We start from the raw sequence: 14,791 nt of genomic DNA, 5'->3' as shown, positions 1-14,791 counted from the left end.
GTAGTTTGATCTTAACCTGATGGGACCTGATATGATAGGAGGTCATTTCACTCTGGACAGCAGAGGGCAGCAGAGTGCTGTGGGGACTGAGTTGTGCGCACAGCTGCTGTGAGCTTGTGGTTCTGGTAAGACTGACCAGGCGACCAGCAGCGTGGTTCCTGTGTTCACTCTCTCTCCTGTTTTACAGGATCGTAATCTGGCTGCGCCCTCTACAGCTGGGCCTGTAACACATCCACACATGTGGACATCACATTTTGGGTCGTCTAGAACAAAATACAGAATTTTACTCTACAAGGGTCTGAATCCACGTACGAGGACATTATACTGACATGTTCTATGAAATTTAAAATAAATGTCCTCATATGTGGATCTCATTTTTCTTAGAAACAAAAATCAGATTAAAAAAAATAAAATCTGGTAATTCTTTGTTTTCACATTCATCAGGTCCCAATCAGCCCAAATATCACAGAGAAATTAAAAATACCATGAAAGAGTTTGAGTCTCAGGAGGTTAAAGTAAAAGTTAAAGAGATGTTAGCTCAGCAGCTGGTCGACACTCGATGATGTACGTTTAAACATAAAACCTGAAAATGTTTCCTGGAATGTTTGTCGACATTTTACACCAAAGAAGAAGAAAATGTAAAAATAATTATAAATCTCTTTTTGGCACTTCTTAATAACATGTGTGACATTTGAGTCTGCACATGTTTCACTTACATGATTGGAAAACCACAACTGTCTTTATCCTGAGTGCTCAGTGTGACCTCTGAGAAGCTGAAACATTTCAAACAGGCTGAAGTTCAACTGGAGGCTCGTATGAAGCCTGCTCCTGTGGTTTACATTTTTTGTAGATCAAAACACCAACAACAGCAAGAAGAAGCACAGCAGAAACTACCAAACCAACGATCAGTCCAACATATCCATCCTCCTTCCCTCTATCCTCCTTCCCTCCATCCTCTGTGTGTCCTCCTGGCTGACCTGCAGGTGAGAAACAGGTGTGAGGTGTCAGCTGTCAGGTAGGTGATGAGTGAAGAACAGAACAGAATCCATTTCCTCTTCAAACTGCTGTCAGACATTATCTACTGCACTCTGATCACATCACTCAGACCAGCTGCTTTCTACAAAGTCTCATCAACAACATCTTTAGAAACAAAGATCAACAACCAGGAAGCAGCTTCACCTCTGATCACACACACACTCAACTCTACTCACTCACCTGGAGAAACATTTAAGCTGACTGTGCTCATGGGCTTTGTCTTCAGATGAGCTCTCTTCCTGCGGTTTGCTCCTCTCATGAAGACACGACACTCGTATGTTTCAGCATCATTAATCGTCACATTCTTCAGAATCAAAGACACGTCTCCATCCTTCATCTGTCTGTCCTGCAGATCCACCCGGTTCTTAAAAGATGGATGCTGGTTGTCTGGAACAAAGTGACCATCTCGGTACAAAATGACATATTCTGACTCCAGGTCAGCTCTGCTCCACTCTACAACTATGATGTTGTTGTGTGGAGCTTGGCATGGGAGAGTGACGTTCTGTCCGGACTCGGCTGTGATGGTTTTCTGGCCTGAAAGAGGAAACAACACAAAGAGGTTAAAGGTCAAAGTTTAAACTGTTCACTTCTACAGCAGCCAATCAGAGAGAGACCACTGGTCCATCAGGTTCACTTGATTCAACCTGCATAAACCTGTTAGAACAAGTGCACCGATTAATAAAAATAAGCTATAAAAAACTGTCACTTCTGTGAACATGAGATGAACTTGCCCAGGTTGTTTTAAGAAGACTGACATTCCCGAGAGTTCTTCCTCCTGATTTCACCATGAGACCTACAAGTCCATGAACCTATATGAACCTCTAGTTTATACACCAGGCCCACTGAACCTTATACTAATGAAGAGCCTGCACAGGCTGTCTGTGAACACAAGTTCATACAACATGACTGCAAATACTGTGTGCATTGAAACTTTATAAATGAGCTGTTGGATAAGCAGGGAGAGCAAGTTCTCCCGCTGCTGCTGAACCGAGCTGCCTAGCTCCAGGGAGCTTGTATCCTGAGCATGCTGTCCTCGGCACTGTGTGGCACTGCAAGATTTGTTATTGATCCCTTACCAAGTAAATACAGGGCCAGTATCGCCAATACTGGCCCTGTATTTACCGATACTGATACTTTTTAACAGTTAAGGTGGATGCATCATCAAATTGCTAAATCTGAATGGATGAGTTAAAACCCAGGACAGAGATAATATAATAATTTAGTCTGTAGCACATCTACTCGTTTAACTAATCACACAGTCTTTCACAGTCAAACAAGTATTATATTCAATCAAATCTGAGCCAAATTATATTTAATTTACGGTAATTTATTTATTTCACACTTGGTTTTAACAGTTTCAACAGCTTTATCCTTTCATACACACAAACCATGCTCTCCCTTGATATAACACTGCAACCATGAGTGAAAAGGAGCAGGAAGGTGAAAATATTCCTATTAAACCCTGCCCACATCTACATTCCAACTAATATTACAAGTGGGCACTATTAACCAAGGAACACACTAGCATTTACTGTGTCTACAGATCATAGCGCAGACCAAACAACCAAATCGCAATCAGCAATATACCACACCACATAATAACATAGAGAAAAAAAAGTAAATAAAATAAGAAGAAAGCTTTTTTCCATTCTTCAGTTAACTAAAATTTCTTTCATATTCTTCATATTGATTTCTCGTTTTAAACATGTAACACTTTTTAAAACAATGTAAATTTGTACAGCTCTTAATATTATACTGAAGAGAGTTCTACAATTGTGTACCCATAACTGTTAGACTCATTAATCTTTGTGTAGTCCTAGTGAACTGATGCTTAAAACGATATTTCATTCTGCTGCTTTCACCTCCCAATCACATACATCAATAATCTTTGTAACTTGAGAGGCAATATATTATTTTTAGCCTTAAACATAATTACTAATGTCCATAGTTTCACTAAATCTTCTCATTTCAATAGTTTTGATTTTATAAACAATTTATTTGTTCTCTATATTTAACATTATGAATCATTCGCATCACTTTCTTCCGTACAGGTTTTATGTTGTTTCTCTATTGTGAAGCACTTTGGTGTGCCTTTGGGTTATGTGCTACATAAATAAAACTGTATTGTATTACATTGTATTGTTTTTTGTTTTTTTTTAATTCGCATGTGTATTCAAATTTCCACACAATAACTGAGATAGGAGAAAAACAATGACAAGTATAAAATGCGCATTGCGTCGTAGTCTAATCAATCTCTAACATTTCCTAAAATATAAATGTTTTGAGCATCTTTTTTCTAATATACTCAATATGAGATTTTCACGTTAACTTTTCATCCACTATTACACCCAAAAAAACAGAATTCATTAACTCTTTCAATCAATACTCAATTAACGCACATAATTACTTCTTCTTCCTTTAAACGATTACCAAATATCATGAATTTTGTTTTTGTCAGATTCAAAAGATAATTTGTTTACATCAAACCACTTTTTTAAATATTCCCATCTCAGAAACCATAATTTCAACCAAATCTTTAAAATTCTCCCCTGAGCAATAAAAATTTGTATTTAACATTTTTGTTAAATTGAACATTTTTGATATGTCGTATATATCATTGATATATAAAATAAAAGGTTTAGGTCCCAAAATAGAACCTTGAGGAACGCCACATACAATCTTAACTCTTTCTGAGGTGTTACCTAAATAAATAAAATAAAATAATATAATGTACATACTGCAACCTATTTTCTAAATAACTAAATAACTCCTTAACAATTCAGTGTAACTAAAGTGCAACTCCTCTCGCAGCATATCAAAAGCTTTTTTTGTAAATCAACAAATATTCCAACAGTGTATTTATTATTATGAGTTGCAGATGAAATATCTTCAATAAATGTCATCAATGCTAATGCCATTGATCTATTTTTACGAAATCCATAATGCTTTTCAATTAATAGTTGTTGTTTTTTTTTCAATAAAACTATCAAGTCTTTGTGCAAAAAGTTTTTCAAGCACTTTCGAGAACTGTGACAAAGAGACACTGGCCTGTAGTTGTTAGAACTACGCTTATCTCCTGATTTATATAGGGGTATCACTTTTGCCACTTTTATTTGATCAGGAAATACACCCGAATGTAACTAGAGATTAAGAATATAGCAAAGAGGAATAATTACACAATCTAATGTCTTTTTAACTATAACCATATCTAAACCATCACAATCAGTAGATGTCTTTTGTTTTGAATTTTTCAACAATTGCTATTTAATTAATTATAATTTCTTTTACAGTAATATCTGCTAAGAATGTAGATTTAACCACTCTACTTTCACCTTTCCAGGCTTCCTTATATTCTGGCTAAGTTTGCTAAATTAGGTCCAACATTTACAAAAAGGAATTACATGCATTTACCACTTTGTCCATGTCATCAACAACTTGATTATTCTTATCAAAATAATTAGGCAGATTTAAAAGTGTGTTCTAATTACCCAATACTTCTTTGAAAATATTCCAAATGCCCTTAATATTCTTTTTATTTTCATGAAAAAGTTTACTACAAACTCTTTCTTGGCTTTCCTCAATATTAATACCAGCTTATTTTTTATAAACTTTATATTACATTTCCACATTCTTTGTTCTATGTTTTATCATTATATAAATTATTTTTCTTATTACATGCATTTGCTAGCCCCTTAGTTATCCAAGATTTCAAATTCTTTTTCTTATATTTAAATGGTACCAATGGACAATGTTGACCATACAAGGCCAAATAAGTATTTAAAAATGCTCCGTATGCAACATTTACCTTAATAACTTAAACCTCCTTCCAGTCCACAACCATGAGATCTTGTCTAAACTTAATAATTACATTGTTGTTTCTTATCCTTCAGTCAGCACACTGCGCTGTGCGGCCTAGTTAGCTAAGTATGCTCCAACATGCTCCGCCCATGGAATCTACTCGTCCACACCCCTTATAAACTCTCGGTGAAGAAGCCCTTTTGGCTTCATGTCGGTCATTAATGGATAAAGGAGAAAAAAGACTTGGGATATCCAGTACTCGAAGACGACTATGACTTAACTTTGAAGTTTGAAACTATTTTTAACTCGCGAATCAGCGTTACAGCCTCTGCGTGTTGGGGTAAGTAAAACACGGACATATGTAGATGACGATTTATGGCGGCGGTAGTCTCTCGCAGGTTTATTTCCAGTCTGTAGCTAACGTCATTGTTTGGACAAAATGGTGTACGTGTATTTAACGCTGTGTTGTTCTACAGTGATAATCCTCTGTCAGGAGAGGCCTACACCGACGGATTGTGCTGCAAGAATTTTATATTCTGATAATTTGGGATGTTATATGATTGAAGTCTTATGGACATTAAAAATGTGACTTTCCAGAGAGATCTGGCTAAGAAATATACCATCACAGTCCTGTAAGCATATTTTAATTAACCAAAAGGACTCGGATGATTGTAATATTGGTACAATTACGGAGTTATAACACTTCGAAAACAGGTAATTTCTTTATTTTATATCTAACCTTTTCATTAATCTTGTTCATTACAGTCAATGTTGAAAATATACAGCTATATATGCAATATTAGACATAAGAGAAACATCGGAAATCGCTTTGGGACACATCTGAAACTTCACTAATACCTTCGACATGACCCGACTTGCATTTCCCGAATACTGTGAACTAATGGGCGGTTACGATATAAGTTAGGAGGTAGTTTCCCATAGCAGTTAAAATCAAGACAAAAAGCCAGAAAGTGGCCAGTATATGCTTGGTTTTTGCAGCCAGTGGCAGTACAAAAGCAACCCCCTTTAGTGCTTTTTAGTTTGACTTTTCTTAGATTTGGACCAGTCGACACTTTCTTAGAAGTGTACCAGAATTGATATAATGTATCCTTCCGCGAACAGGCGCCGCAGGAGTCGTGCTCAGATTGTGTAAGCGACCTGCCGACTGGTGATTGGTTGTCAAGTGAGCTCGAAGAGCGCAGTGTTCACCGCATGAAAAGCACCGTTTGTGGTAGCCGTGGACGACTTGTTTTTAACTCTCAAATTCACTTCAGCTCTTTGCATGTTGCATCTTACCAACCAACCAACCCCGTCACCTCATATTCTGACTGGCACAAACATTTATTTATTAAATCCAGCTTCACAATGTTAAATCAATCGCATTTTTAGAGCAGGGCTCAATGGTGTAACCAACCTAGCCTTAATACAGCTAGCGATTCATGTCCACTGTGTATAGTTACAAGGGTGCAGGTTTCCAATAAATGGGACAATGGCACCACCTACTGTCTCAAATGTCATTCTACATTGAATGTGAATGGCAAAGAATTGAGGTGATGTTATCAACACAGCACTTGGACAAACAAGACTGCGTATTCAGCCAGGCTCTGATGTCCAAAGGAGTCCTGTAGTTGTGGGTGTGCTTCCACAGGACAAGTTTTAATAGAGTTCAAATAGTTTCAAGTGTGTTTTGAAGTGCCGACTTTAAGTTTTCTGATTAAAATCCACTTTTTACGATATGAAACCAGTTAGTGTGAGGCCGCAGGTGACTGATGGTAGCCTTGATTGTATAGATTTCTCCTGTTTGTCATTTAGTCCTGCTGTTTACTATTATATCCTATTCCGGCACAGTTGGTGTGGAGCATCCACAATTTGGTTGGACGTGTACAATGACAAAAAGGGTTATTCTTTTAAGAGCGATGCTAACGTTACCATCCAGACACCAATAACAATCACCACTGTTGACAAGTTCGTTAGCTGCATAGCTAAGAGAAAATCTTAGCTGGAGAGTTAAGTCGCTCGCTCGCTCGCTTGCGCTAGTAGGCCTCGTCAGGAACAGGAGTAGATCGGGTCTGTATTTATCATAATGAATGGTGTGGAAAGCGATGTTGTAGCCAAACATTCTCCTGATCTTGAACCCCCCCCCCCAAGAAAAATAAAATAAATCTTATGCAGATTTTTTTCGATCTTGTCGGCGAGCTTAGTTAAAGTAACTTCCAGGCGCTAATGCTAATGCTAGCGACGCCACTCAGGATTTGAGATTATTATTCACGATGTGTCTTGTATCTACAGTGACATTAAAGGTAGTTAAATTCAATAGTAAGGTAATACTCGCAATGACACCGTTTGATGACGCATAAACTATTTTGCTTAGTTTTTCCAAAAGACATTTAACTTAAAAAAAAAAAGAAAAGACATTTAACTTGGAAGTTAAGGCTTACCTGCAGACACCAAAAGAATAAAATAGGTAAAGAGCGTCGCACAGATCCCGCAGAATTGTCCAGGATCCATCTCGTAGTTTTTTCATTAGAGTCTTCTGAACTGTATAGAGGTGTAAAAAGATCTTTTATACCAAGGGGGTGGTGTACAGGTGTGTCAAGGGAGGTGTTTAAAAAAGGGACTTGAATGTGTGAGTGGAATGTGACAAAACCGGCCGTTTTAAAATTTGTAATAATAAAATAATAAATCAAAATATAATAATAATATATATATATATATATATATATATATATATATATATATATATATATATATATATATATATATATATATATATATATATATTTTTTTTTATTTATTTATTTATTTATTTATTTATTTATTTATTTTTTTGTCCTGTTTGGCTCTTTAGCCATCAGAATTGTTGTCTCAAGGCCAAGAAAGATGCCATTTGATTGACCTTTATTATAATTATGTATTTATTTTTATTTTATTTTCGGTTGCTACAGACGGGACAGACATGACTGGGGGATAGGACAGGGAGAAAGAATGAAAGAAAGAGAGGGAGAGAAAGAAAAACAGAGGGGAGAAGAGACGGTGAGAAAGGGGGGAAGAAAGAAAGAGAAACAAACAAAACACCTGGATCACCTGTATGGAGAAAAAAAAAACAGAAGAGAAAGCAAACAAAAAAGAGCAACATAATAAATACAGCACCATCACAATAAACTAGCTAGCAGTAGATAACAGTAGATACTAAATATGAGCTGGTACATGCATGAGCGCCCAGCCCCAGTCGACAAGAACTACCAACACACCAACGTCTGAGGGCATCAGCCACCGGCAGAGAGTGTGGAGAGGGGAGATAGGCCTCCGTACTTAGGAGGGCCTGAGATGTACCCAGAGAGGTCGAGTCTAAGACCCAACCTGACATATGGACACAGACGAACAGGCGCACACGGACACAAACGTGCATTCCCACCCCATATACACAACCAAATACTCGGCACTCACCCAACGTGTAGACAGACACAAATAGACACTGCACAGACAGTCCCACTCCCCAAACATACTCTATATCCCAGGTCCAGGTACCCCCGCCCCCAGAGGGGCAAGCTGCACCTAGACCCAGAAGATGTAACCCTTCTCTCTGGGGTGGAGGCAAGCGGACCACCTCCTTATCTGCAGTAGCAGGGAGGCCCCGCATCCCAGACCCCAATCTGACGGCCAGCACCTCCTCCCAGCCCCCCAGCCCTGACGGTTAACAGAACCGGGGTGAGTGAAGACCCCAAACCTCCCTACGCCCACTCATATGTAGTGTTGCTGTGTGCTGTTCTAAAGTGCATTTAAAACACAGGAGAGCATGGTTCCTGCTTCCTATCAGGGAGCAGCACGGCTCCTCCCGAAAACCCTTAGTGTCTATGTGCATTTAAAATTGAGGGTAGGGCACCAGCGCCAGAGGTGGGTTGGAATACACCGACCATCCTCTGGATGCTGTAAAACGTGCCCACCCCCAAGGCCCCAAGGTCTAGGTTGCAGAATAAAATTGAGGCACAGGCGGCCAGAAGGGGACAGAGGGGGAGTGCCTCCCCTGCACCCTGGTGACATACCAGCACCCCAAGGTCTGCATGTGTGGGTGGGTGTGGTAGAGCGGGAAGAGGGAGGCAGCTGCGGATGGGGAGGGAAGCTCCTCCGCTGACCCCAGTAGGCACCCCCACACTCTGGAACCCACCAGGGCAAGGGGGCCCAGGCCCATCCGGACCGGGGCCCACAGCAGCAGCACCGCCCAGCCCCACAGAGTCCGGGGCAGCCCACCCAACTCCACTGCAGAGAAAACTGCACCCACCCCATCATCCAATCATCTCCCAAACTACACAAGACAATAGACACCCAGGTTGAGTTCATTCTCTATCTCTCCCCCACCTGCAGAGTGAGTTCCTGTAGAGAGGAGACCACCTGCAAAGATGTAACAACCTCTCCACCAGTTAGAGAGCCCCCTAGTTGGGCTGATGCACCAGAGGTCCCCTGCACCCACAGCCCCAGCGACACAACAACATGGACCCAAGCCCCCAAGGCCCAGCCAGCACCCACCCAGGGGCAGCCAGGCTACCAGGCCAGTAACCAACGTCCACCAGCACAGATATGAGAGTGTAGTTAAGTTAATTACTATTTATCAGGAAGTCAGATATTCAAGAAATAGTTTTGACTGCAACCTTATATTTGTTTTAACATTGCATGCTATTCAGTCATATCTAATATGTATTACTGTGTATTTATGAAAAAGAATAGTTATTTAAAAGTTGTTTTTTATCAGATTCTTTTCAGTAATAACTGGCTGTTATTTGCGAGTTTTGGAGGGAACAGAGTAGGGCTGACAGCTGAAAGTCACTAGCACCAGGATAAATGCAAATTTTTTTGGTAAACTTATTGCACACTTACTAATAATACAAACAAAAACAACAACAACTCTGGTGTCCACTCTGTGACAGTGGCAAAATTTTCTCTGCCTTGTATGTGAATAAATAGTCTTCTTTAAGTTAAAGACTTAAAGAAGTCCAGACGCTTTTCTTTGCAAGCTCCTTTGACTACGATGACCTGGATGACTGAGAACCTTCACAGACGTAACTCTCTAAAGTTTGTCACATAACAGACTGAACTAAATTCAATACAATAAATTACAAAGTTACTAAATAAAAGAAAAAGCTCTATTATGTACAAATGGCTCAATAATAAATATTTAGACTATTACAGAGGTTAAATATGTATAATTGACATTTTTCACTATAAACTGTAAAGCTTTGTTTTCTCTGTATAGGGTGTGCAAAAGGGTGAACAATTGCACTGTATGGTGTGCATTAGATGGACCCTAACCCCCAGAGGATGGCACTGGCCCACCTCTTGCCCTGTGGTAGCTGAGACAGACATCCTACTATTGGAGATATAGTAGGATGACAGTTTTTAGAGTTATTTGCAATATGGGTGTATACTAACTAGTATGTTTGTAATTATACATAATAGATTTTATTTTTTAAAAGCATCTATTTCTTATCTCTTTAATGTCTGTTGTATTTGACAGGACACTCAAGGCTAAAATGGTTTAAAACAGGGGTCGGCAACCCTGGGCACGGCACGCGGAGCGTTAACTGATGGCACGACACGCAGTGAATTAATCTGAGAAGGTGCATTAAAAAATAAATGGCCACGCTAGCGGCTCACATCGTAAATTAGCTCGCGTAGATATATTAGTTGTGCCGCTTCTTAATGACGGTATCTTAGCTAACAACCCCAACTACCAGATTCAACGTGTAATTGCTTCTACAGTTTTCTTTCACTCATTACAGTTTCTGTCATTACAGTTTCTTTCATTACAGTTCCTGTAATGACCATTAAAACCTTCATAAAGCTCCTGATCCACAAACTCTGACCTGAAGAAAAGTGAGCTTTGTAGCTGCTCCATTCACCACCGTTTGTTTTACACACTTTGACTGTAGCCCGTTAATCTGAGACGCCACTTACTTTAAAATACTGACATGATCCAACATGGTGATTCACTGATGTCTTGTTTTGTTGATCCTGTTTTCTCGACTTCTGTCTTCATTGCCCTTCCTGAGTTCACATCTCCGGTGGGGCAAAGATATAAGGAGACGAGTACCATGGGTCTCTAGCAATACTCAGATCTCTGCTTAAGTGACTACATGTCTCTGTTTGTAGCTTCTTTTAATTATCGCTGCTGTAAAAATGAGTAACTGCACTTTGACCTTCATAGCCTCTCTGCTGTGTTTCTTTCACTCTTTCAGACTAGAAAGTCGTCCCAGCTGAGTCTGCACAGGACGTCTTTCTGACATGTCGAGCTCCAAACAACAACTTCATAGTTATAGAGTGAAGAAGAGCTGACCTGGAAGATGAACGTGTCCTTTAGTACTGAGACAAGCAGTTTGATCCAGACGACCAGCATCCATCTTTTAATAATCGGGTGGATCTGCAGGACAGACAGATGAAGGATGGAGACGTGTCTTTGATTCTGAACGATGTCACAGCTGCAGATGCTGAGAAATACAAGTATCGTGTCTTCAGGAGAGGAACAAGCCGGGGGGAGAGAGCCCTTTTGAAGAATGACCCCATCAGCATCGTCTCCCTGAGTGTTGTTGTTCCTCCAGGTGAGTGAGTAGAGTTGAGTGTGTGTGTGATCAGAGGTGAAGCTGCTTCCTGGTTGTTGATGTTTGTTTCTAAAGATGTTAATGTTTAATGTTTGGTTACATTTTAGGATAAATTGTAATTATTGTTTTATAATAAGTTTGTATAACTGTGGATCTTTAATGCTACTGATTGTAAACAAAAGAGACACGTGCATAAAAAATTTAGCCATGAAATAAATTTACTGCATTGAAGTGTAGAGTCAACACAATATGGAGGTGAAGACAAAATGGGGAAGAGTTAGTGTGGACACAGTTTCTGCTTGAAACAGGAAGTTGCTTCTTTTTCACAGCTCTTTGGCAGCCTGCCAATATTTATGTAATGTAGCAATAGTAGGATTGTTAAACGAACTGGTTCTTATTGCTTTTCTACTTTACCTGAGTATTTAAAGCACTTTATATACATTTATTGTTTTTTTCTTCTTTTTTTTGACACTGTAGTTTTTATTAATAGTTTATGTCACAGTTTAAACAGACATTTCAGGAGAAATCAACAAACATAACTAATGTGAATAAAAGATGTGGGTGCCAATTATAATCAACTACCAGCAGCGTATATTCTCCAGCACATATACACACTTTTCCTACATGCATATATATGGATATACAAAGTTAGAGACATAAACCTTAAATGTTTTGTTCGTTCATTCATTTTCCCTTGGTGCCATATAATCTCCACTTCTCACTTCAAATGGCCATCTTTCATTATTGTACAAATCACTGTTATTCCTTTTGTTCCCACTTCCTGGATCCTGAGTCGTGTCCACTTGGTACAACACCAACATCATAATCAGCCCAGTTTAAAGTCTTAACCTCTCTTTCCAACTTACTTTGTTTAACTCGGCCGAAACCACATCTCTAGAGTGTGGGATGTTATAGGAAAGTTTTCTTAAGTTGGGACTGGGACATCCTGTAATTTTACTTCAATATCTTTCCATTTAAAGTTCTGATCACTCCACTTTATCGCTGGTCTGGTTTAGGCTGCATAGTAATAATCGTTTAGATTAAGAGTCTCACACCACCTTGCTTCCCAGACAGTATTAATTTCGAATATTTTATTCTAGGCCTTTGACCGTTCCATACAAATCTAGAGATGAGCCTATCACAGTTGTTGAATTTTTCCACTGAGATCTTAACTGGCAGGTATTGGGAAAGGTACAATAGCTGTGGGAGGATACTCATTTTTATTGTTGTGACTCTTGCACTAAAGTCTAGTGTAAGAGTTGACCATTGGTTTAGATCATGTTTAATTTGAGTGGTCAGTCCATCATTGTTTGTTTTATTAAGGTCACTCAATTGTTTAGTCACAGTTACATCCAGGTATCTTATTTGTTTTGCAGTCCAGTTCAGTTTAAACTTATTTTAACCTCTTCAGACGGCCAATAATTGAAAGCAAGTATCTGAGTTTTGGTCACATTACTTTTGTACCTCGAGTTTTACACTCTCAGTAGGGCAGGAACAGAGCAGGAGTTAGAGAGAGAAAGGGGGGAGGGGCGGTAGTTACAGCAGGAGGGGGAGAGAGAGAAAGGGGGGAGGGGAGGTAGTTACAGCAGGAGGGGGAGAGAGAGAAAGGGGGGAGGGGAGGTAGTTACAGCAGGAGGGGGAGAGAGAGAAAGGGGGGAGGGGAGGTAGTTACACTTGCAGTAGGGCAGGAAAAGAGCAGGAGTTAGAGAGAGAAAGGGGGGAGGGCGGTAGTTGCACTGTCAGTAGGGCAGGAACAGAGCAGGAGTCAGAGAGTGAAATGGGGGAGGGGCGGTAGTGACAGCAGGAGGGGGAGAGAGAGAAAGGGGGAGGGGCGGTAGTTACAGCAGGAGGGGGAGAGAGAGAAAGGGGGGAGGGGCGGTAGTTACAGCAGGAGGGGGAGAGAGAGAAAGGGGGGATGGGCGGTAGTTACACCTGCAGTAGCAAAGGGAACGGAGCAGGAGGGAGAGAGAGAAATGGGGAGGGGCGGTAGTTGCTGTATATAAAGAGAACAGAGAGGCTCTGCTTTGTGCTTCTCTTTTCCTCCTGTGTGTTTGTGTGTGCAGAGTTTCTACCAGAGCCAAATGTCGTCCACCAGTCCAACCACTGGAATCCAGCTGCTGCTCTCTAACTGGTCCACACAGCAGCTCCCTGAGACGTCCTGGAGACTCGGACGATCGTTGTCAGAAAGGAAATCACTCAAATAAGTCAATAACTAATCAGAGACGTCTGATTATCAGACAGTTACAAGGTTGATGGTAACACATTTTATATCCTTGGACTAAACTCAGTCTGCATCTACAGGATGGCTCTTATTGCATTATTACTGACTTATTATCACCATTTAACCTCTGCTTTATAACTCAAGTGCTCAGCAGCAGGTTTTCATAAAGTCAGACTGAAGTGAAAGAAGGAGTCAAATACAATCTCTTTATTGTGTTTATTTAAAGTTCACAGAGGAATGAATCACTGTTTGATGTCACAGCTGTCTGTGTCACTGTGAGAGACAATGAAGATAAAAATAAACATTTAAAATCTGAATATTAACACATTTATAGATGGTTTGTAAGATTTATAAGATTAATATCTCATAAATGTATATTTTTCACTATTTTTCACAGGTACAAATGTGTTTTGTAACATGATGGAGATCATTTACTCCATTAATAAACAGCCTTCATCTACAATGTGTCGGGTTTTACTTTCTGAGTGAAATTGTTTTCAACACAGTCACACGTTTATGTTAGAGCACCCTCCACTGCGCATGTCCATCAGTGATTCTCTTCACTGACCCACAGATTTGAAATCAGGATGTCGCTCACATGTAAAACAACGTGTGTGTCTCTGAGCAGCTTTTACCAACCACCAAATTCATGAGACTGTAAAACGTTTACTGATGCTTGTTGCAGCTCTGGCAGCAGTCAGGGCTGCAGGTGGGTTGTTTTCACCAGAAGTGACCACTGCTACCAGAAATATGACAGCGTGACAGGTAACAGGTGTGACGTCAACTCAAAGCAGACGATAGTTTAGGTGGTATTCATTTTAAAGGCATTATTTTTTTTCAAGTTTTATTCTTTAATGAGGAAGTGAGTTTGTAATTTGATGCAGCCAAGATGAAGTGGTCTGTGCTGCCATCTACTGACATTAAAGTGCAACAACAGGCTGCCCACCTCTGAGTCTGCAGCACTGAAGGTTTAATGTTTTCACTTCACACAGGATCAGGAGTGCTCAGCTCTTTACAAGAAAATCTGTCACATGTTTTCACTGACACTGAACACCACAAAAATATACAAACAAGTTTTATTTCATTACAATCATATACACTCATTGGCCACATTATTAGGTACTCCTTCCTAGTACTGAATTTGGTC

At 39.8% G+C, this 14,791-nt stretch overlaps 1 protein-coding gene and 1 long non-coding RNA gene across 2 annotated transcripts; one reads left to right on the top strand and one right to left on the bottom strand.

Moving 5' to 3' along the window:
- Positions 1-27: 27 nt before the first annotated feature.
- LOC102778957 (ICOS ligand-like) lies at positions 28-7,356 on the bottom strand. The gene is made up of 3 exons (XM_087838845.1): positions 7,272-7,356; positions 1,216-1,569; positions 28-977 (listed from the first exon to the last, which is right to left on the bottom strand). The coding sequence occupies exons 1-3, from the start codon at positions 7,339-7,341 to the stop codon at positions 784-786; spliced, it is 618 nt and encodes a 205-aa protein (XP_087694971.1). The 5' UTR covers positions 7,342-7,356; the 3' UTR covers positions 28-783.
- Positions 5,015-14,107, top strand: LOC148103540 (uncharacterized). Its single transcript, XR_015718591.1, has 3 exons — positions 5,015-5,173; positions 11,064-11,423; positions 13,487-14,107. It is a non-coding gene; the product is annotated as an uncharacterized LOC148103540 (long non-coding RNA).
- The last annotated feature ends 684 nt before the right edge of the window (positions 14,108-14,791 follow it).

This window comes from Neolamprologus brichardi, chromosome 3, assembly GCF_056152115.1.
Source record: "Neolamprologus brichardi isolate AB-2024 chromosome 3, ASM5615211v1, whole genome shotgun sequence".
NCBI lineage: Eukaryota > Metazoa > Chordata > Actinopteri > Cichliformes > Cichlidae > Neolamprologus > Neolamprologus brichardi.
The sequence above is the reverse complement of the archived record's forward strand: the minus strand, read 5'-3'. Positions and strand labels throughout refer to the sequence as shown.